At 36.4% G+C, this 23,319-nt stretch overlaps 1 protein-coding gene across 5 annotated transcripts in view; it reads left to right on the top strand.

The window, feature by feature from the left end:
* WDPCP (WD repeat containing planar cell polarity effector) overlaps nt 1-23,319 on the top strand; it is a 281,383-nt gene that overhangs the window by 114,639 nt on the left and 143,425 nt on the right. For all 5 annotated transcript variants that reach the window (XM_080686004.1, XM_080686006.1, XM_080686007.1 and 2 more), the window contains exons 10-12: nt 1,336-1,945; nt 15,828-16,016; nt 19,390-19,513. In XM_080686004.1, coding sequence (XP_080542130.1) covers nt 1,336-1,945; nt 15,828-16,016; nt 19,390-19,513 — 923 coding nt within the window. The remainder of the gene's footprint in view (nt 1-1,335; nt 1,946-15,827; nt 16,017-19,389; nt 19,514-23,319) is intronic.

Below are 23,319 nucleotides of genomic sequence, written 5' to 3' on the forward strand. Positions count from 1 at the left end.
CTGAAATCAATAAAAAGGTATTTTTTTAAAAAAGGAAAATTCACATCAACCCCCCCCCCCCCCCCCCGCCGCCGGCTTTGCTTCCAAAAGCCAGCCTTCTGTATACACTTTAAAACAGACAAACCAAGAAACCTTTTCATTTTGAAATCATTTACTCTTGAGAAACTGCTAAAATAATTGCTTAAATTGCTAAAAGCAAATTCCCTTCCTGTACTTTTCCCCCAGTTTGCCCCAATGATAGTATTGGGGTAAATACTAGATATGTTACCACAGTCCACTGTGAAATCCAGGAAAGTGACCTTGTACAATACTATTAATTCTAATACAGGTCTTAGTTGGATTTCACCAGATTTTATATGCACTTCTGTGCATGTGTGTGTGTTTATAGTTCTATGAAATTTTATGATATGTGTACAGGTGTGCTTTTTTAATAGCTCTGTATCTGATTTTGAAGATTTTGACAGTGTTAGTATATATTTAAACCCATGTTAATGCTACTCTTCAGGTTCTTGGTCTCCCACATTTCCATATGAATAAACTGAATGGCCTGTTGTTTTTTGCTTTTATTCCTCTGCCTAGGTATTTCTTGTAGCCTTTCCATTTGACACCAAAGATGTTTTTAAAATTTTACTTAACAAATATTGACTATTCATATTACTAGGTCTTAAATTTGTTTATTTTAAAACTAATACATTATGTTATTATTTTTTCTGTTATTCATTTGTCTACTTAACCACTCATATCTTTTCTGATAGTAAACTATTTCTACAAGACTCTTATTAGGGTTCTAAAGTTTTTTTCATTTGCCTACTCTGTACTACTAATTAGAAATACATTTCTAGTAAATAATTTAACAGTAATTTCAGAATTGGGAAAGATAGTGTGTAGGAAGGAGATGCACTTAATTCTTTCAAGTTGTACTGTCAACAATAAAAATAGAAGATTAAAGAAAAGGAGAAAAAATGAAAGTAAAAACTAAACACCCCAAAATCAAACTTTTAGCAGTTTTAGATATTCTGCTCACTGTATTATTTTACTAAAAGCCCACCTTATTTGTTTTTATATACTGTGGGACATATTTGTCTTTTAGATAATTAGGTTTTCTAAAACAATGTGGTCAAGTTAAATCTTACAGTTTAAATTCTGCAGCTATGCTCTGTATGTACCATATTTATGTCTACATATGTGTTCTGTGTGACACATACTTATATATTTCTAATGTTTAACGTGATAACTGATGATCTTCAGTAGGATGCTAGATTAATATAAGGCCTATGTGTGGCAGCTGAAGAAAACCCAAGTTCTGTGTGAACATACTTGATTCATCTCTTACAGGTTCTGAGTTCTGTCCGCACGGAATGGGATCCACTGGATGTTCGTTTTGGCGCCAAACAGACTTACCAGGTGTTGACAGTGGAGCGCTCCATCAGTGCAGACAAAGAGCCCATGGCTGACAGCTGCATCTATGAATGTGTTCGGAACAAAATCCAGTGTGTCTCAGTCACCAGAATACCACTAAGATCCAAGGCCATTAGCTGCTGCAGGAATGTTACTGAAGACAAACTGATTCTGGGCTGTGAAGATTCCTCAGTAATTCTTTATGAAACTCACCGTGGAGTGACTCTCTTAGCCCAGGCTGAACTTTTGCCTTCATTAATAAGCTGCCACCCAAGTGGCACCATTCTGCTAGTTGGCAGCATCCAAGGAGAGCTGCAAATTTTTGATATGGCTCTCTCCCCTATTAACATCCAGCTCCTGGCGGAAGACCGCTCACCCAGGGAGACTTTGCAGTTCAATACGTTTTTCAGTGTTTCCAGCAGTCTTGTTCAAATGCAGTGGGTAGCTCCACCGGTTGTTTCTCAAAAGCCCGAATGTGGGGACATCTGTGATCTCCTCTTCCTGAGGTTCAACAGAGGACCTTTGGGTGTTCTTTTGTTTAAACTTGGTAAGTCAAAGAAGTTGGTAAGTCGAAGTGTTTATGATGGTGAGATTATAATTAAGACAATAGAACTATTCTTGGAATGTATTTTCTATTTGTCATCCCATAAATATGCTTGCCTTTCATACATTTCATATAGTTTCCTTAACACTTTGTGGATGATTTTCTAAATGTCAGGAAATATTCTTTAATATCATTAGGTAATGATATTGAAGAATTCGGAAATTACACTGAGTATTCATTGCGATGAATAAAAAGCCTGAAATTTCACATTTGACACTTTCCAAAATAAACTGTCCACCAAAAAAAATCTTTAAGAAATAGGTATGTGATTATTTTGTTTAGCATTTTAAAATTTTTTGATTGATTTTGGAGAGAGAGGAAGAGAGAAAGACATTGACGTCGATTTGTGGTTCCACTTATTCATAGGTTGTTTCTTGTATGTGCCCTGACCAGGACTGAACCTGCAACCTTGGTGTATCATGACAATGCTCTAACCAACTGAGCTACCTGGCGAATATTTTAAAAGCACTTAATATATCCATTAAAAAAATTCTTTGTAGGACTGTAATACTTTATTTTTAAAAATTATTTTAGATTATAGGTATCCATGGCTTACCAGATTGGAATTGTGTAAAGTGTTTTGAAAGAAAGGAAAGCAAATGTTTAACTAGCTTTTGGTAAAGATATTTGTGTAACTTTTTTGTTACCCTTTAGCTAAAAAATTCAAAAGGATTTATCAATATTATGAAATGTGTGTATTCATACAGCCCATTTCAATCAGGAAACGTTAAAACAAAATTTTATTATCCTCCTATATAATAAAAGGGTAATATGCGGAACGACTGGTTGCTATGACATGCACTGACCACCAGGGGGCAGACGCTCAATGCAGGAGCTGCCCCCTAGTGGTCAGTACACTCTCACAGGGGAAGCACCGCTCAGCCACAAGCCAGGCTGACGGCTGAGGAGCACAGTGGCCCACCTCAGTCGGACATCCTCCAAGGGCTCCTGACAAAAGGGCATCCTGCAAAAGGGCGCAGGCTGGGCTGAAGGGTCCCTCTCCACCGCCCGCCCCCCAGTACATCAGTGTCGTGCACTGGGCCTCTAGTTGCAATATATTTGCCTTTTGTGGTTTTCCATTACCGGCTCTCCCTTGAAATATCTGATATTCTTTAGGTAGTTTTGTATAATTTAAAATTCTTGAGAAACCTTTGCTTAGGTTTGAAAAACTAGACTTTAATTAATGCACATTATTGCTACTTGAAAACTTTAAAAAGTGAATACATTTTAAACGCCCTGACAGGATTTGGCTCTGTGGTATAAAATTACGTTTTTAAAGACATTATAATAATGTTTATTAAATAGCTCTCAGTTTACTTTGTTTTTGTATGGATCTATTTGCCTCTGAAGTTGAACACATGAAATAAATCTAGTGAAAATGACCTGATTAACCTGAAAGATATGGATATAATGTGAGGGCTATGTTTTTCTTCTCTCACATAATAAAAATGCAACTAGATCTATTCATAATGTTAATATTGTCCAAGAAAAAAATGTTTGGAATTTCACTTATTATGAGATAATCCAGTTTGACTTTGCCCCACTGCATTTTTAACAGTTATATATCTCCATATACAACACTCATTAAAGTAGATGTTAGATATTTTGCAGGCCTGTTAAAACACACACACACACACACACACACACACACACACACACACACTATAAATTACCCAGTTACCTGTCAAACAGAAGGCTGTCTGCCCACATATACCTAGCTCTTCTTCAGCCCTCCCTTGTGGGCCTACTAACAACAGCTTTGCAAAAAGCACAGCTTTCTAGTCCTATCTCTAGCACATTTGCCTTCTTACTAAAGTAAACAGGCTCTCAGTGTAGGGATTTAGAGGGCTCCCTGCTAATTGCCAGCTTGTAAACTTAATTGGACTGTCTCCCTGGGCACTGTTCCTAAATCAATTAGGCAATGAATTGGCTGTCACCTCTTTTTCCCAAGAAGGGCTCTTGGAAGTGAGTTATCCAATAGAAGTCAAGCATTCGAATGAAAAGGTGATAGATAACTTCTGCAACTGACATTTATCATTTATATTTTATTTTCAATATGACTGTTACATTTTATAGAATGGGGAAAATTTACAGTCTTACAGGCTCTTTAAAGGACCTAATTATGGAGCTTCCCAGGATTTAAAAAATGTGTTATAAGATTAATGTTTTATTACCGATTACTTTTTCCCTAGGAAGAGTAGATTCCTTGAAACAGTAGATTCTAACTAGCAGATTTTTTAAAAGAAAACTCTGTTTATATGACAGATTTTTCTTAGGCTCTGCTACTAAATACATCCAAAAATTTTAATATACTTCTTGAATTAACACAGTGCTGATTCTGGGCATCCATGTGGAATTTACATGTATAATTCAAGTTACTGCATATATAAACAGGTATTTACATGTGCAGTTTCCCTACTGGGGAGCATTTATGAGGTTTTTTTTTTCATATGCTTGTTATGCAAGCCTTTGGAAAATTTGACATGAAAGGTGTAGCTTACAATTTAAGAAGCTGAGATAGATCATAGTTTAAAATAGAATGCTGTCATATATAAACGTGGCCCTGCCTGGTGCCAGCATGCTAAGACTTTTGGAGTTTGACACTTAGAATAGGTAAGTTAGTGTTGAAGGAAAACTGTTCCAAGGCTAAAGCTTCCATTCTAAATCCTTATAACCATCAATCAAATCATTGGGGATTTAAAGGCCGTCACGGCTGTTATTAGAAGAATTCAAAGAACATGTCTTTTTCAGGAGGGAGCTAGAAGTGTCATCTTCCATAGAGAAGCAAGAAGTGTACTATTTTATACAAGGCAACATGTAATTAGAATTTCTTTACCTGACAGTCAGTCACGATCCCATATTTCCACATATACAGACTAGGATTAATTTTTTTAAAAGGGGTGCCTAATTATACTACTGAGATATATTAAAGCTTTTCCATTCTTATCAGTGCCCTTTCCAACCTTCACTGCTCTCTTTAGACTCACAGAGAATTTCACATTTTAATTGGCTCTTCATTAAGCTTATCTGCTCCTCGCCACCCACCCACCCAACTAACCAACCACTTATCTACATTTGCATAAATCTTACCTTCTCAATTCAATGGAACAGGAGTCCTTCCTCTCCTAGACTAGTTCCACCACTACTTCCACTCTGGATCCCACAACTTGCCCTTTGACATCTTTACTTTGTGACCCTCCCCAGGTCCCCACTAATCTGGCTACATCAGCAAATATAGGCCAAACCATACCATGAAACAAACACATCTCTTAAAATAGTTTCTTCCTCTGTTAATCAAATAAATGTTCACCTCCCTCTCATTGTCAACTCATTGAAATAATAGTGAACACTGACTTTCTCTGCTTCTTCACTTCCTATTCACTGCTCACAGCACCAAATTCTGGCTTCTGTCCTTCGTATTCTCCTGGAGCTGTGCTTGGAAAGGTCACCAGTGACATCCTCATTGATATATATACTTATTTTATTTACTTGATGATTTCTCAGCATTTGATGGTTGATGACTACTTCCACTGTCATTAAACTCTTATCATACTTGCCTTCTATGATCCCAGAAGCAATTTTTCATCATTTTTATGGCCTTCATCTGTCTACTTAAGAAAATGTTGAGGCTCTCTAAGGTTCTATTTTTTTCACTCTCCTCCTATTTTATACAGATTAACACGTTAAGTGCCCAGCCTGTTTTGTCTTCTGGACGGAAAGTATAGTGTCAGTCACCGGTGACTGATGTGGCGCTTAGTGTGTTAAGAGTTTATTTTTAATATCCCATCTCTGAGTTCAGCCCAGACCACATCTGACTCCACATCCGCATACTCACCTGTCTTTATGGATACCTCCCCTTGGATGCACACAAGTGCTCCGGACTCATTGTGTACAGATACGAAGTCATCATCTTTCTCCCCAAACTTACTTGTCCTGTATTCTCCATTGTTGGTGGGCGGTACAGTTATTCAGATGGAGTGTCAAGTCAGAAGTCATTCTGGAATCTTCTCACCCTTAATGCCATATCAAATTAGTGACCAAATGTCATCAATTCTGCCTTCTAAATGCTGTCCAAAGACAGCTCCTTCTATTCAGCCTGGCTGTCATTACCTTAATCTAGTTGTTTCCAGTTTTCCCATGATCAAGCAGTGGCCATCTGTCTATAATTTTCTGCCTACCAATCTTCCCATCCCCTTCACCCCAAATTAATCTAACAGTGTTGGGTCAAGGATTCTCCAGGCTCACGTCCTACAGGGTCTGATAAGCCCTTATGGGCCTCTCAGGCTTCTTCTCTCCAGCTGGGCTGCAATGGTGTCGCTCCCCAATCACAGCATGTGCTCTCACATTCCCTCCTTCCCACAGTGGTGTTGATAGTATTCCATCTACCTGGAGTGCCCCCACAATGCTCTCATGGAACCTACAAGTTGGGGAAAGTTAACTGTTCAAGTGATGCTAACTTCTTCCCTCTTGTAGGACTTTGAAAATCACAGGCAATGTGTTGTATGTGTTTGTGCACGTGTGTGTGTGTGGCTGTCACTCTCAAAAACAAATAGTATGACTTTTAGAACTTATTTAATCTGTAGAAATCTTCAGTTTGGTGTATATAACTGTAAATTTTCCTTTACTGAGTAGTACTCCATTATATAGATAAATCACAATTTGTGTAGCTTTTCACATGTTGATGGATATTTGGATTGTTTTCCTATTTAAGCTAATATTGCTAAAAATGCCATGTACTTTCATGTGCAAGTCTTTGTATGGACATATATTTTAATTTCTCTTGAGAAAAACCTAGGAATAGAATGGTTGGGCCATATGCTAAGTGTTCAACTTAAGAAGAAACTATTTTGGAATTCCAGTTGCTCCACATCCTCAGTCACACTTGGCATTCGTGGTCTTTTTAATTTTAGCCATTCTAGTGGATGTGCAGTGATGTCAGTTTATATTTCCCTGATGAAGTATTGGAGTTGAGCATCTTTTTGTGTGCTTATTTGGCATATATGTTCTCTGATATCTTCAAATCTTCTGCCCAAATTTAATTGAATTATTTATTACTAAATTATAAGACTTTTTAATAATCTTACAAATCCTTTGTAAGATACTAGTATTGTGAATATTTTCTTCCAGTGTAGTTTATTTTTCATTTTCTTAACTGCATGTTTCAGGTAGCAGAAGTTTTTACATTAAATGAAATCCAGTTCTTAAATTTCTGTTTTATGGCTTGTGTTTTTTATGTCCCATCTAAGGAATCTTTGTCTAACCCTATTTTCTTCTAGAAGTTTTATGGTTTTAGTTCTTACTGTTAGGTTTATGGTCTATTTCAAGTAAATTTTCTGTATATGGTGTGAGGTATGGGTTGAAATTTTTTCTAATATGAATATTCACTTGTTACAGTACCAATTGTTGGAAAGATTTGAATTACCTTGACCGTGTGTGTGTGTGTGTGTGTGTGTGTGTGTGTCTATGAATAAACTCTTTTCTGCTGATCTATATGTCTATATATAGCTAAGTATCACACTGTCTTAATTATTATAGTTTTACTAGAGGCCCGGTGCACGAAATTCATGCATGGAGGGGGGGTGTCCCTCAGCCCAGCCTCCACCCTCTCCAATCTGGGACCCCTCGAGGGATGTATGACTGCCCGATTAGGCCTGATCCCACTGGGACTGCTGGCTCCCAACTGCTCGGTTGCCTGCCTTCCTGATTGCCCCTAACCGCTTCTGCCTGCCAGCCTGATCACCCCCTAACCATTCCCCTGCCAGCTTGATTGATGCCAAACTGCTCCCCTGCAGGCCTGGTCACCCCTAACTGCCCTCCCCTGCAGGCCTGGTCACCCTCAACTCCCCTCCTCTGCCGGCCTGGTCACCCCTAACTGCCCTCCCCTGCAGGCTTGATCGCCCCCAACTGCCCTCCCTTGCAGGCCTGGTCCCTCCCATCTGCCCTCCCCTGCTGGCCATCTTGTGGTGGCCATCTTGTGTCCACATGGGGGCAGGATCTTTGACCACATGGGGGCAGCTATCTTGTGTGTTGGAGTGATGGTCAATCTGCATATTACTCTTTTATTAGATAGGATAGTGTCTTGAAATCAGGTTCTGTTAATCCTCCAATTTTGTTCTTTTTTTAAAATATATTTTTATTGATTTCAGAGAGGAAGGGAGAGGGAGAGAGAGAGAGAGAAACATCAATGATGAGAGAGAATCATTGATTGGCTGCCTCCTGCACACCCCCCACTGGGGATCGAGCCCACAACCTGGGCATGTGCCCTTGGCTGGAATCGAACCTGGGACCCTACAGTCCACAAGCCGACGCTCTATCCACTGAGCTAAACCTGCTAGGGCGAGTTTTGTCCTTCATTTTCAAAATTATTTTGGCTACTCTCCATTTTGGGATTTCTATACAAATTTTGAAACTGACTTGTCAGTTTCTGCAGAAAGACCTCATAGATTCTGATTGAGGTTATGTTCAATCTATAGATCAAATTGGAGTAGAAGAACAATTTAACAATATTGAGTCTCAAAATACAGTATCTATCTCCATTTATTCAGGTCTTAAATTTCAGCAGTGTTTTATAATTTTAAGTGTAAAGACCTTGTACATGTTTTGTTCATGTATTTTTAATTACAATTTTTAATTGTTTCCTGGTATTCTATAGAAATAAAACTTAAAATATGACCATATATCCTACAATCCTGTTAAATTCATTTCCTAGTAGTGATTTTTTTGTTGATTCCTTAGTATTTTTTTTACATAAATGACTATGATAGTTGCAATTGAAAACAGTTTTACATCTTCTTATCCAACCTCTATGCCTTACTATACTAGCTAGGACCTCCACTGTAATATTAAATTGAAGTGGCAAGAGAGGACATCCTTACTTTGTTTTCGATCTTTGTTGGAAAGCATTTAATCTTTCACTATAACTATGAAGTCTTTAGGTTGAAGAAGTCCCCTTCCACTACTTGTCTCCTGAGATGTATTATCTTGAGTGGATGCTGAATTTTTTCAAGTGCTTTTTCTACATCTATTGAAATGATTGTATGTTTTGTTTGGTCATATGGTGAATTATATTGATTAGTTTTCAGAAGTTTTGGTGACCTTGTGTTTGTGGGATAAAGCTCTCTTGTTTATGATGATTATCTTTTTAATGCATTGTAGATTTGCTATATTTTGATAAGGATTTTGAATCTATTTATGGGAGGTATTGGTCTGTACTTTTCCTTTTTCTGTAATGTCTTTGTCATTTTGGGGGTCAATGTAATGCTAACATCATGAAATTATTTGGGAAGTGTTCCCTCCTTTTATATTTTGAGTTGTATAGAGTTGATATTGTTTCTTCTTTTAATGTTTGAGAGAACTCCCAAGAGAAGGCATCTGGACATGCAGAGTGTGTGTGTGTGTGTGGGGGGGGGGGGTAATGTGTATGTAAAGGTTTGCTAAACTATGGATTCAAATTCAAATAATAAAGGGTCATTCATGTTATTCTTGAATGAGCTTTGATAATTTAGGTCTTTCAAGGAACCCATTTCTTTAAGTTATATTTGTTTGCATAAAGTTAGATTCTTCACTTTTTTTAATGTTTGTAGTTCTGTAGTGATTGTTGTCTTCTTTCTCTCTCTCTTCTCAATTTAGGCAGATGTTGGTCAATTTTACTTATGGTTTCAAAGAACCGGCTTTTTGGGGGGAGGAGGATTTAGTCTATTTTATTTACTGCTTGATTTTTTTTACATTTCATATCATCACACAATTACATTTTCTCATTTTCTAATCTGCAAACAGATACCATAAGTGGAAATATGTTTTTTAAATAATCAAATTAGGTACATCCAAAATGCAACAATTATACATATGACAATTAATTCACAAAGTGTAATTTACCAGGATGTATCCTAAGAATTTAGGATCAGCCAGTGAGGAGAAATCTGACCATATTTAGCAATCAACTATTTATACATCCAAAAACAAACCTATATAAACTCCCAAACCAAAACTTTGAAAGTTTTTGTTAAGTCCCCATTGGATGAAGGAGAAAGAATGAGGATTCAAACCTAGCCAGCCTTGACAGTCTTAATGCCAAATGCTGGGCTGGTGCCCCAGTCTGCAACTGAATAGCAAGCATCTCAGTTTGTCAAACACCTGGGTATCCAGCTCTTGTGCCATTATGCACATAGAAAGGCTAAGTGTTCATTAATTAAAAAACAAGTAGTCATTAACTATCCACACTATTCCCCACCCAGCTTACCAGCTCCAATATGCAACCTGTGTCACACAGAGACAGGCTATACCTATACTGTATTACATATTCATATAGTATGTGTGTATATATGCACACATATGTGCATATATACACACATACACACAGTAGTAGATACAAATGGCAAGTAACAGTTCCTGCAAAAATTCATTTTTATTTGAGACTATGGCTCCTATACCTTGGGATGGTTTTAGACTTCAAAACTGAAAAATACTGCTAAAATCTCACTTCCTTAAGACAAAATTTGATTGCTTATTCAGTTTAGCTTCTCAGTCTACACATGGCTATAAGGTAAATTTTTATATTAAAAAACAAAATAAAACAGCCAGCTGAGTGCAGTTGCTCTTTCCAGTCTGGCCAGGCTATTTTGTAGAAGTTACTCCTAGCTAGACTAGAAAATCTATGGCACCTTCCAGTGGTTCAAAGAACGAGTTTTTTAGTTCATTGATTTTTCTTTAGTGTTTATTTTCTCTTTCTTATTTTTATTATTTCTTTCTGCGTACTTTAGGTCTAATTTATTCCTCATTTCCTAGGCTCTTAACATGGAAGCTTGAACTATTGAATTTAGACCTTTCTTCTTTTCTAATTGAAAAAGTTAGCTAGATGTTGATTCTACCAATCCATGAACACAGTATGTTCTTCCATCTGTTTATGTCTTCCTCTATCTCTTTTTTCAGTGTCCTGTAGTTTCCTGAGTACAGGTTTTTTACCTACTTAGTTAAGTTTATTCCTAGGTATCTTAATTTTTTTGGTGCAATGGTAAATGGGATTTTTTTTTAAATCTCTCTTTCTGTAAGTTCACTGTTGGTGTATAATGCCATAGATTTCTTGGCATTAATTTTGTATTCTGCTACATTGCCAAATTCATTTATTAAGTCTAATTTTTTATTTTTTTTTTAGGGTTTTCTGTGTACAGTATCATGTCATCTGCAAATAAGGACACTTTTACATTTTCTTTTCCAATTTGGATACCTTTTATTTCTTCTTCTTGTCTAATTGCTATGGCTAGCACTTCCAGTACGGTGTCGAACAGGAGTGGTGAAAGTGGGCATCCCTGTCTTGTTCCTGTTCTTAGGGGAAATGGTTTTAGTTTTTGCCCATTGAGTATAATGTTGACTGTAGGTTTGTCATATAAGGCTTTTATTATGTTGAGGTATGATCCCTCTATTCCCATTTTGCTGAGGGTTTTTATCAAGAAAGAATGTTGGATTTTGTCAAATGCTTTTTCTGCATCAATTGATATGACTGTGATTTTTATCTCTCAATTTGTTTATGTGATGTATCACATTTATTGATTTGCGGATATTGTAGCATCCTTGCATCCCTGGGATAAATCCTACTTGGTCATGGTGTATGATCTTTCTGATGTACTGCTGGATCCGATTTGCTAGAATTTTGTTGAGGATTTTGGCATCTATGTTCATGAGGGATATTGGCCTGTAATTCTCTTTCATTGTGTTGTCTTTATATGGTTTTGGTATTAGGGTAATGCTGGCTTCATAGAATGAGCTTGGAAGTGTTCCTTCCTCTTGAATTTTTTGGAATAGTCTGAGGAGGATAGGTTTTAGTTCTTCCTTGAATGTTTGGTAAAACTCTCCTGTGAAGTTGTCTGGCCCAGGGCTTTTGTTTGCTGGAAGCTTTTTGATGATTGCTTCAATTTCTTCCATAGTTACCGGCCTATTGAGATTTTTAGATTCTTCCTGATTGAGTTTTAGAAGGTCGTATTTTTCTAGGAATATGTTCATTTCCTCCATGTTGTCTAGTTTGTTGGAATAGAGTTGTTCATGGTATTTTTTTTAACAATCCTTTGTATTTCTGTAGGGTCTGTTGTTACTACCCAAAGCAATCTATAGATTCAATGCACTCCCCCATTAAAATACCAACAGCATATTTCACAAACCCTGAATGAACTCTCCAAAAATTCATCTGGGATAAATAAAGATCCTGAATAGATGCAGCAATTCTGAGAAAGAAGAACAAAGTAGGAAGGATCTCAATACCAGATATCAAACTGTATTACAAAGTCACTGTTCCCAAAACAGCCTGGTACTGGCACAAGAACAGACGTATAGACCAATGGAATAGAATGGAGAACCCAGAAATCGACCCAAACCAAAATGCTTAATAAATATTTGACAAAGGAGGCAAGAACATACAATGGATTCAATACAGTCTCTTTAATAAATGGTGTTGGGAAAATTGGACAGACACATGCAAAAAATGAAACTAGACCACCAACTTACACCATACACAAAAATAAATTCAAAATGGATAAAGGACTTAAGTGTAAGACGGGAAACCATAAAAATATTAGAGGAATCTGCAGGCAGCAAAATCTCAGACATATGCCGAAGCAATATCTTCACTGATACAGCTCCTAGGGCAATGGAAAATAAACAAATGGGACTACCTCAAAATAAAAAGCTTCTGCACAGCAAAAGAAACCATCAACAAAACAACAAAAAAGCCCACTGCATGGGAGGACATATTTGCCAATGTTATCACCAATAGGGGTTTAATCTCCAACATTTACAGGTAACTCATACAACTTAACAACAGGAAGATGAACAACCCAATCAAAAAATGGACAACGGACCTAAATAGGTACTTTTCAAAAGAGGACATAAAGAAGGCCGAGAGGCATGTGAAAACATCCTCAAAGTCACTATTTATCGGAGAGATGCCAATCAAAATGATAATGCGGTACCATCTCACACCTGTCAGAATGGCTATCGTCAACAAATCAACAAATGACAAGTGCTGGTGAGGATGCAGAGAAAAACCCTTGTGCACTGCTGGTGGGAATGCAGACTGGTGCAGCCACTGTGGAGAACAGTATGGAGTTTCCTCAATAAACTAAAAATGGAACTCCCATTTGACCCAGTGATCCCACTTCTAGGAATATATCCCAAGAAACTAGAAACACAAATCAGAAAGGATATATGCACCCCTATATTCATAGCAGCACAATTTACCATAACTAAGATTTGGAAACAGCCTTAGTTCCCATCAGCATATGAGTGGATTAAAAAACTGTGGTACATCTACACAGTGGAATACTATGCTGCGGTAAAAAAGAAGGAATTCTTACCATTTGCAACAGCATGGATGGAACTGGAGAGCATTATGCTAAGCGAAATAAGCCAGTCAATGAAAGAAAAATACCACATGATCTCACTCATTTGTGGAATATAATGAACAACATAAACTGATGAACAAAAACAGATCCAGAGACAGAGAAGCATGATCAGACCATCAAACCTCAGAGAGAAGGTAGGGGAGGATTGGAGAGATCAACCGAAGGACTTGTATGCATGCATATAAGCCTAACCAATGGACACAGACACCAGGGGAATAAGGGCATGAGTGAGGGGTGGGTGAGTCGGAGGGGGGGCAATGTGGGAATAAGGACACATATCTAGTACCTTAATCAATAAAGAAAAAAAAGAAAAATTAAATCAAGAAAAAGAAAAAAAAGTTAGCTAGAAATTATCCTCCTAAGTACTGCTATAGCCACACCTTACAAATGTTATTTTAAAATTTTTACTTATTTCAAAATATTTTCTAATTCACTTTGTAATTTCTTCTTTCTTATGGAGAAGAATGTTGATTAATTTCTAAGTATTTGGAGATTTTTCAGCTATCTATATTGATATCTAATTTAATTCTGGTGTGGTCAGAGACCATATTCTGTATGATTTCAAAACATTTAAATTTATGTTTTATCACCTAAGATATACTATTATTGTGTGAAATGTTTTATAAATATCAATTGGGTCAAATTCAAGAATAGTGTTTTTCAGTATTTTTCTATTTGTACTGACTTTCGGCTTATATGTTCTCTCAATTAGTGACAGAGAAGTACTGAAATCTCCAACTATAATTGTAGAATTCACTTTTTCTCCTGTTCTGTCAGTTTTTGCTTTATTATTTCAGAGCTCTATTGTTAGGTTCATTTAAGATTATGTTTCTTCATGAATTTTCAATTCTTTATTGTAAGATACAGAATTTTAAGCTAATTCATTTCCATCTCTCACCATTTTAAAAATGTCTTGGTGTTTGTTGTCTTCTGGCTTGCATCGTTTCAGAAACAAAGTTTGCAATTATTCATATCTTTGTCTCTCTGTACATCGTTTGTCCCTTTTTTGGTTCCTTTTTAAGATTTTTCCTTTATCACCTTTTGCACAATTTGATTATGATTATATTATATACTAGCTTTTCTTCTCAAAAATCAGTTCTTTCTCTTGCTAGACGTATTATATAAGGTATAGATAGCGTCAAAGGGTTTGGTTATTTTCAGTTTCCTGCAAAATTCCTACACTTAGTATCTACTGCCAAGGAGCCACTGATTTATGAGGACTTCCAGTGCTTGACTGCAGACTCACAAAGGCTTTGGACAGTAGCATTCATTGATTTTGCCAACATAAAAAGAATAGCAAAGTTTTGTTGCTTAGTATAGCCAGGGCAATTCCCCAGATTCCCTATCAAGTTGAGTCCTGTTAGATATAGCATAGGTTTTCTTTTTTAATGGACTTGAAGTAATATGAAGAATTTTGGCATTTTTCTCATGAACTAGTATGTTTTGAAAATCCTGAAACCTATATAACTTTTGCAATTAAATGATGATAATGAAAAAATTGCAGTGATATTTTATATACTTTACAGCTTACGAATAATTTCACACATATTTTCTAATTTAGCTTCATGATGATTTGTACTGAGAAGTTTCTATGGACTCACTCAACTACATAAACATTGGCTGAATAAAAAAAAGATTTTACTGCCAACTATTTTTTAAAGATTTAAAAAATAATAACCTGCTTAAGATCCCTAGTATTTATTGTCATTTACACAGAAGTTGTTAGTTTTAAACGAAATAAGCCATATTTAAAAGATGATAAAATAAAACTAGATCAGAATGCTTCCCCATTTGTTTTGTGTTCTTGTTTCTCTAAGATTAAAAGTGGATTTTCTTTTATTAAAAAGGATAAATATGTTTGTTTTACCACAATGTTTTATAGTAAATATTAGTTGTGAAGAGGATCAACAGCAGGATTAATACTGATCATTGCTTACTCCAGTAGAAGAGAATAATCTCTAAATGCCAATCTATATATATAAAAGCCTAATATGCAAATTGTCCCCTTGGGCGTTTAACCGGGAGACAAGGAGTTCGATTGCTCACTATGATGTATGCTGACCACCAGGGGGTGGCACAGAATGAAGGAAGGCCCTGGCTGGCAGCCCGGGAAGGGAGGTCTACCTCAATATTCTCATGCTTATCCACTTAGTTTAAGCAATTGCCTACTGGAGTATAAATTAGTTAATATGTGCTGAAATGGTAAGGATAAGCTAGATGGGGGTGGGGCGGCGGGAGGAGGAGGTAGGTATTATTTAAAATAAAGATTTAACCACAGAGCCATATTAGTCTTGGCTCCCCAAATTTCACATTTCTAGCACTTATGCAAGAAATGATTACTGTTTTATTTTCTTAATCAAAAACTTAACTTTGTTTTTGTTATTCTACTTTTTATTTTTAAAAGATTTACTTGGCTTTACACTTTTTTGTGACAGGTATCTTCACTCGAGGACAGCTGGGCCTGGTAGACGTCGTCTCCCAGTACATTCACTATGACGAGGTCTGTGAGGCGATAAGCATCCTGAGCAGCATGAACTGGGACACGCTGGGCCACCAGTGCTTCGTCAGCATGAGTGCCATTGTGAACCATCTTCTCAGACAAAAGCTCACCCCAGAGAGAGAAGGTCAGACTCGAAATATATTCTATCGGTGGGTTTTGCATATACGTGAAGTACCTTTTATTGAGTCAGTTATTTTTGAGAATGATTTTGAGTTATAATATTGGAAACTAAGACAAAAATGTTAATGCCTTATTAAAACTGACAAGGTCAGATATAAAATAGTTACTCCTATATGGTATTGACTGTGTAGTATTTATCAACATAAAGAACAACTTTTCTGTATATACCTATGTTGGAGCTCACAATGCAGTCATTGTAGATTCCAGTGTAAGTTCATGTGTGGAATATGCTCAGACTTCAAACTTTGAAAAAGAATTTCATGTACTCTCTCGGGTCTGGTAGGCAAAAGGCCCCAAACAAACATCCTATTGCTCCTTTACTTTAGACATCAGTATTTTTCTCTCACACCCCAAGTCTTTTGTCCAGAAAACAATCCTTTCCCCTTACTGTGTGTGTGTGTGTGTGTGTGTGTGTGTGTGTGTGTGTGTGTGTGTGTGTGTGTGTATTTTTGTCAGACTTGCAGCCCAGGCTGCTGCTTCTTATTTTCATTCTGACTTGTAGTTCTGATACCCATTTCTCTTCTGCCTGCTTTCATTTCCCCACCTTCCCCCAGTAAATAATTTTTCCCATAGAATCTCAGATGTTTATTGTTAAAGAGAGATAAAACACTGTAAAAAAAAGGGGGGGGGACAAATATGTGCCACATACAATGAAATTAATTTTTATATTTGTCATTTATCAGTATGTTATTTCTTTAAAATATATTTTATTGATTTTTTACAGAGAGAAAGGGAGAGGGATAAAGAGTTAGAAACATCAATGAGAGAGACACATCAATCAGCTGCCTCCTGCACACCCCTTTCTGGAGATGTGCCCGCAACCAAGGTACATGCCCTTGACCAGAATTGAACCTGGGACCCTTGAGTCCGCAGGCCAACACTATCCACTGAGCCAAACCAGTTAAGGGCTCAGTATGTTATTTTTATTATGATTTACTTATTTACTTAATGTAAAATGCACCTAACCATTTTTGCACTTGCTTCTTTATTTCAAATCTTTGCAAAAAACATTGACGTTAATGATGGGAAATCATGGCCAATGAGAAACTGTCCCTAGGTAGTTTTCAAGGAAATATATCAAACAAGAATTATATCAAAAGTCTTTTTGGAGAGCTTGTTTTCCCCTACTATTTTCTTTGCATATTTATAGATGTTCTTATTCTATTTTATTTTGTTTATAAAGTAAACAAGTTGTTTAGATAGAATTCTGTATGTAACCTTCATTTTAGTAATTTTAGAGAATAATCAATAAGAACATATTTCTTCAGGAAGTTTGCAACATGGGACTTGGCCCAACTCACAGGAGGCTCACAATAAATATTTAATGTTACTTGAATGTGCTTTTTTGAGGTAGCCCAACCCATCTATGGGGATTTCAGTATTTCTACAATGAGAAAATGCCTACACAGTGCTTGGCCCACAGTAGGTATTAAAATATTAGTTAAAAATAAAAAGAGTATAACTTCACAATTTTAGGTACTAGGTATTACTGTAATATTTCTGCCTGGGGAGTTATTTCAGTAATTTCTTAGCATTGGTACACTCTCAAGATTGGGTACATAATATTAAAAAAAAAGAGTCCCCAAGAAAACCTGTTATGGTGCACAAAACTATACAAGAGATCCTAAATTTACAGTTGAAGAAACATGGAGAAGATAAAATATTTACTGTCACTCAGGACACTGAGAAATTACTAACACCTTAGTGAATTTGTATTGTAAGATTTCTGTGTTCTAAGAAAGATTATTAGGTAATTCACAAATGGACATTATCAGATTTTTGCATTAGTAAAGTATATTTTCAGGAACCATATTGGGGAGATAGGGAAATAAAAAGCTTGTATGATTATAGGCTATTTAAAAAATGCTTACATGATGCTAGGTTATCAGAATATGTGCATTTAGATAGGTATATGCATTTTCCCCTAAGTAACTGCAAAACACATTTCTAAAACATTCAGAATTCTTTTCTGTTGAGATTTATTCTATCTGAATCTAACAAATTTGACATGGTAATTTGTTTTCCTTTTATTAGTGGAACCCAGTGAGCTCTTTTATTTGTAGCCATGTTGTGGTTATCTTTGAGGCCATCATTTCTGTCTTAAACATCAAGCTGGGCTATCTAATGAATCTATAACTGTGCTGGGAGTTACGAGTATTTCATGTAGGCTTGAACATTTCAGATGTACAAAACATGCTGTCAAGAAAACAAGCGATGGCAAGAGAATCTGGCTTGTTTTCACAATAGCATTGCTGTATTCAATTTTAATCTAAATTGACTGCTGCTTTGAAAGAAAATACCTTTAAAGTTCATCTTACTTCACTGTCTAGATTTGAGATTTAAAAGGAAATTACTTATAGCTTAGCCAAGTCTATAGCAATTACTCTGATGAGGTATTTAATACTTTCAAAATCAAATATGCCTAAAACTAAAGAATTTTGCTAAATAAAAAATTGTTTATTCAACCAAGTGCTAGTAAGTAGCATAAGAATCAGTGGAGTCTTCCTGTGAACTGTAGTGCTCTATATACTCATACTCCCACCACTATGGTAATTGGATACCTTCCAGGTATTTCTGGGAGGAAATACAACCCTATAGGCATGTCTTGGTAAAATTGTGAAGTTGGCAGACTGTGCCCCTTTCTCCTAGTTCCAAGCACTCTGGTTTATCAAAACCTGCTCTCCAATCCCTCTTTCCTAGGAAGGTGTCAGTTGACCCAGAGCAGATTAGCATGTCATCCCTCCCAGGGGTGTTAGCTTTCACACCTGGACAAAACCAACAACCTTATTGTTGAGGACAGGATTTAGGGAAGATAAAGGGACTTTCACTGTTTCTTTAAAGTTTTAGTAGGTAGTAAAATCTCTATTACAATAAAGCTATTTTTAGTTGTATTATTTTTTAAAAGATTTCTAATATTTCAGTTCCCAGTGTGGACAGGTTAGTTTTTGCCCTTCAACTAAGGAGAGTAAATGTTGAGCACAAAGTAAGTTGATTTTACTGGAAATACTAGTTCAAACTGTGTTACTTTGATGAGTCACTGTTTTAATTACCCATTTGTGGTGAGAGGTTGATTCATTATGGATTTCTTCAGTTTTGACAGCTTTTCGTTGTTCAGAGTCATTGTCAGCTTTGCTTCAAGTGAAAGTTTATACACAGGTTTGTTTTTGTACCAGCTGTCATATTTTAATTTCATCTTTCCTGCAACAAGCTCACATTTCATCCAAGTTTGCAAAACCTGACTGACTGCAAACATGAGTATTCTGTTGTAATTGAAGGAGTTTCACTTGTTTTAGTGCTGCTATGTTTGAATTCCACAGCACAGCTCGAGGCAAGCCTTGGGACCTTCTATGCTCCAACAAGACCACTCCTGGACACAACTATATTGGAATATAGAGACCAAATCAGCAAATATGCAAGGAGATTCTTCCACCACTTGCTCAGGTGAATGATATCTTTGGATTGATTAGTATTAAACTAATACCTATATAAGGAGCCATGTTCTTTAATTAGAATATCCCATATTATGGCTATCTGTTTTATAACACCCTAAGGCAGCAATTTTCAACCTTTTTCATCTCATAGCACACATGAACTAATTACTGAAAGTCTGCGGCACACCAAAAAAAAAGTTTTTGTCCATCTGACAAAAAATAAGGTATAATTTTGATTCATTTACATTGGATGGCTATTGTTGTGTTGGTTGTAGTCATTTTTTAATTTGACAGTCTAAGGGAAAAGAAGTCAGTGTCCCTGACTACATCGTCAGGTATTGCATGTTTTAAAACTTCTTGCAACACACCAGTTGAAAACTGCTGCCCTAAGGGAAAAACAAATCTTCTCTTGATATCCTTTATTTAATTCATTCTTGTTTTCCTTTTAACTAATATATTCAATATTGTTTAGGGCTTTTCCATCAACAGCACACTTTGATATAACTTCCCCTTTAGTGTGAAAGCAAAAAATACCAGCCGGGTAAAGTCAATTTAAAAATATTAACTTAAAAAAAAAACTAACTTAACTGTGCTCCGGGCACTAGAGAAATGTTTTAGTTTCATTGAAGCTAAAAATACAAATGTGCTATAAAAAGCTCTGAGACGGTCATTGGTTTGCTTTCCTTTCAAAATTACTGTGGAAAGATTTGTCCATTGTCCTCTCATGTTGTGGCAAGTTGCTAGCTGTACTGTGCCTTTTTTTCTCTGCTTTAAATGGATATAATAAAAAACTTTAACCTTAGGTGTTATATGAAAAATTAGATAATGTCAGAAAGTTACTCTGAGAAAAGTAATGTAAAAGTTGAAGGACAAGTACATATAGCATATCCCATATATATAAAGTTCAAAAAACGGATGGATGGAAGATGAATGGGTTGACAGAGATAGAAGATAGATCGGTAGATAGTTATAGTTAGTTTAGAAATACATATAAATATTTAGAAATACATATAAACTGTATGTATAGGTACATATAATACAGTTTAGAAATACTATAAATGAAAGCCAGGTAGTAATTAGCACAAAATATAGGATAGTGCAGAGTGGGTTAAGAGAAATCTAGGAATAGTCATATATGAGCCTCCAAGGTATTAGTAATGTTCCATTTCTTAAGATGAACAGGATATATATCAGGGTCAATTAAAAATGACTATTCTTTTAGCTGAATGTGTACATTTTGTATACTTTTTATATGTGATATATTTTATAACAGAAAGTAATAAAATTTTCTACTCCATGCACCAAAAGGAATTGAGTTTAGAATTTTAATTTTACTTAAAATATAAATTTGCTATAACTCTATTGAACTCTTTCAACAATTATATATATAGTCCCTTCTTTTTTTCTTAGAACAACCTTTTTTAAGGGGGTAGTATCAGTTGACAAATGAGTAAACTATATATAAAGTGGTACTTTTATCTCTACCCAATAGGGAGGCCTTTGGAAAACAGTCATTTTAGAAGCTGAGAAATGTTAATATATTGTATGAGTTGTGATCTGTAATTGAATTTGCCTTTTAATCTGAATTACATTAGCATATTTCAAGAGACTTTTCACCCTGAATGAGGCAGTCTTCTACATATGAACCTATGCCAAAAATACTGTGGCTGTCGTTGGACCGAGGGCTTTGTTCTTTGCTCTATTATTTTGTTTTCCCTGTTCCCAGGAAAAATTAATGAGTTCCCTTCCTGCCTGAAGAACACAGCTGATTAACATGAATAAAACAGGCGTTTTGGAGGCATACTCTTGGTGGCCTCACTGTGTCTCTGGCCTCTGTGATTTTGTGCAGGGATTAGTTTGTGCATTAGCATTATGTTTCATAATGTGATAGTCATTATTCTATGCTCCTGGCCCTAGAATGCTCATAGCCTACTAATACTCACACATGCTACAGGTATGCACTTTTTTTGTTCATTGATTTTCCTCAAATGCAATATTCTATTTTTTATGTGCTTTGATGAGGTGTCTATTATTGTTATTATTATTAGATTTTAGCTTTTCTGTGTGGTTACATCTGGAATTGAACATTTTCCCTTGGGATATACTAGGTTTTTCATGTTTCCTTTCATGCATGCTTTGCTACTATTTCTGTTATCATGAGTGTTTATTAGTTCTTTTGACAGTAGGCTATACATGGCATTATGAAAACAAAAAGTAGGTTTAGAATGAAATTAAATGAGATAACTTAAAGTTGAAACCATTCTTTTGTTTAATCTGCTGCCAAGAAGTTCTCCTGCTTAAGGGAAGAGAAACAGGCTAAAGACTTTTTTGTATTTATGAAGTTCTAGAATTGCATTACTCCCTGTACTTTGGCTAGCCAGTATTTTAATACTCTAAAAAAGTTATTACATAATGGACTAAGTCCTAAACAGTAAACACCATCATACAGAATTTTAAATTGAAGGTGAGAAAAAGGGAGTGCTGTGTAGAGTAGGGTTGTGCTTAAGATTACTCACTGGTAAAGCCGTTGACTCAGATTGCCTGAGTCCAGATTGAAATGTTGATTAAGAAGAATAAAATATTAGATTGATTTTAATTTCATGCAACCATAGGAAGAGTGAGTATTATAGTGTGAATTTGTGATAATAGACAACTATACTATGTGAGTTACTAAAATAAAATTTTTTGGATACAATTTTGTTTTTATTTTGATAGTTAGAGGGAATCCATGGACATCCCTATCCTGGAGGTCTGGGGGCAGAGCTGAAAGTTCCAACCCTCTAATCATGGTTGGTTCTTCTGATAACCAGCTCCATCTATAGGGGCTTTTGAAAAATGACCTCATTAATACAAACTCAGGCGTGGTTGAAAGGAGCTTGTTATGAATAACAAAAGACTTTACTTTCACCTTTTTGGCGTGTGTGCGTGAGAGAGAGAGAGAGAGAGAAAGATGTGCTTTTGAGTCAGCTCCGACTCCTGGCAACCCTATGAATGAGTGATGCCCGCAATGTCCTGTCCTTAACAGCCCTGCTCAGCTCCTGTAGATTCGTGCCTGGGCCTTCTTTTATGGAGTCAGTCCATCTCATATTTGATCTTCCTCTTTTCCTGCTGCCTTCTATTTTTCCCAGCATTATCGTCTTTTTCAAAGAACCTTGCCTTCTCATGTTGTGCCTAAAGAAAAGACAACTTCAGTTTTGTCTCCACCAATGTGTCGGGCTTAATTTGCTCTAGGTACAGGGGTGGGCAAACTTTTTGACTCGAGGGCCACAATGGGTTCTTAAACTGGACCGGAGGGCCGGAACAAAAGCATGGATGGAGTGTTTGTGTGAACTAATATAAATTCAAAGTAAAGGAGCGGAGGGGAGAGCAAGAGAACCCTCCACTCTTTCGGCTCCGCAGGCCGGATAGAACAGCCGAACGGGCCGGATCCGGCCCGCGGGCCGTAGTTTGCCCACGGCTGCTCTAGGATCTACTTGTTCCTCTCTCTGGCAATCCAGGGAATCCGTAGAGCTCTCCTCCAACCCCATATTTCAAATGAACCTTTTTTGTTTTCCTATCAACTTCCATCACTGTCCAACTTTTTTATCTGTGCATAGTAATCGGAAAGATGAAAGTGTGGATGATCCTAGCCTTGGTCTCTAATGACACAGCTTTGCTCTTGGTGATCCTTCCCAATTCTTGCATTGCTGCCCTTCTGAGTCTCCACTTCTCTTGAATTTTTTGGCTGCAGACTCGTTTAAATTGGTGATGTACAAAGGTAAGCAATTTCAGTGCCTTCATTGTCTGTTAGAAGTTGTGCATCTCTTCGGTAGTCAT

Source organism: Plecotus auritus (assembly GCF_963455305.1).
Source record: "Plecotus auritus genome assembly, chromosome: 8".
NCBI classification, from domain to species: Eukaryota; Metazoa; Chordata; class Mammalia; order Chiroptera; family Vespertilionidae; genus Plecotus; species Plecotus auritus.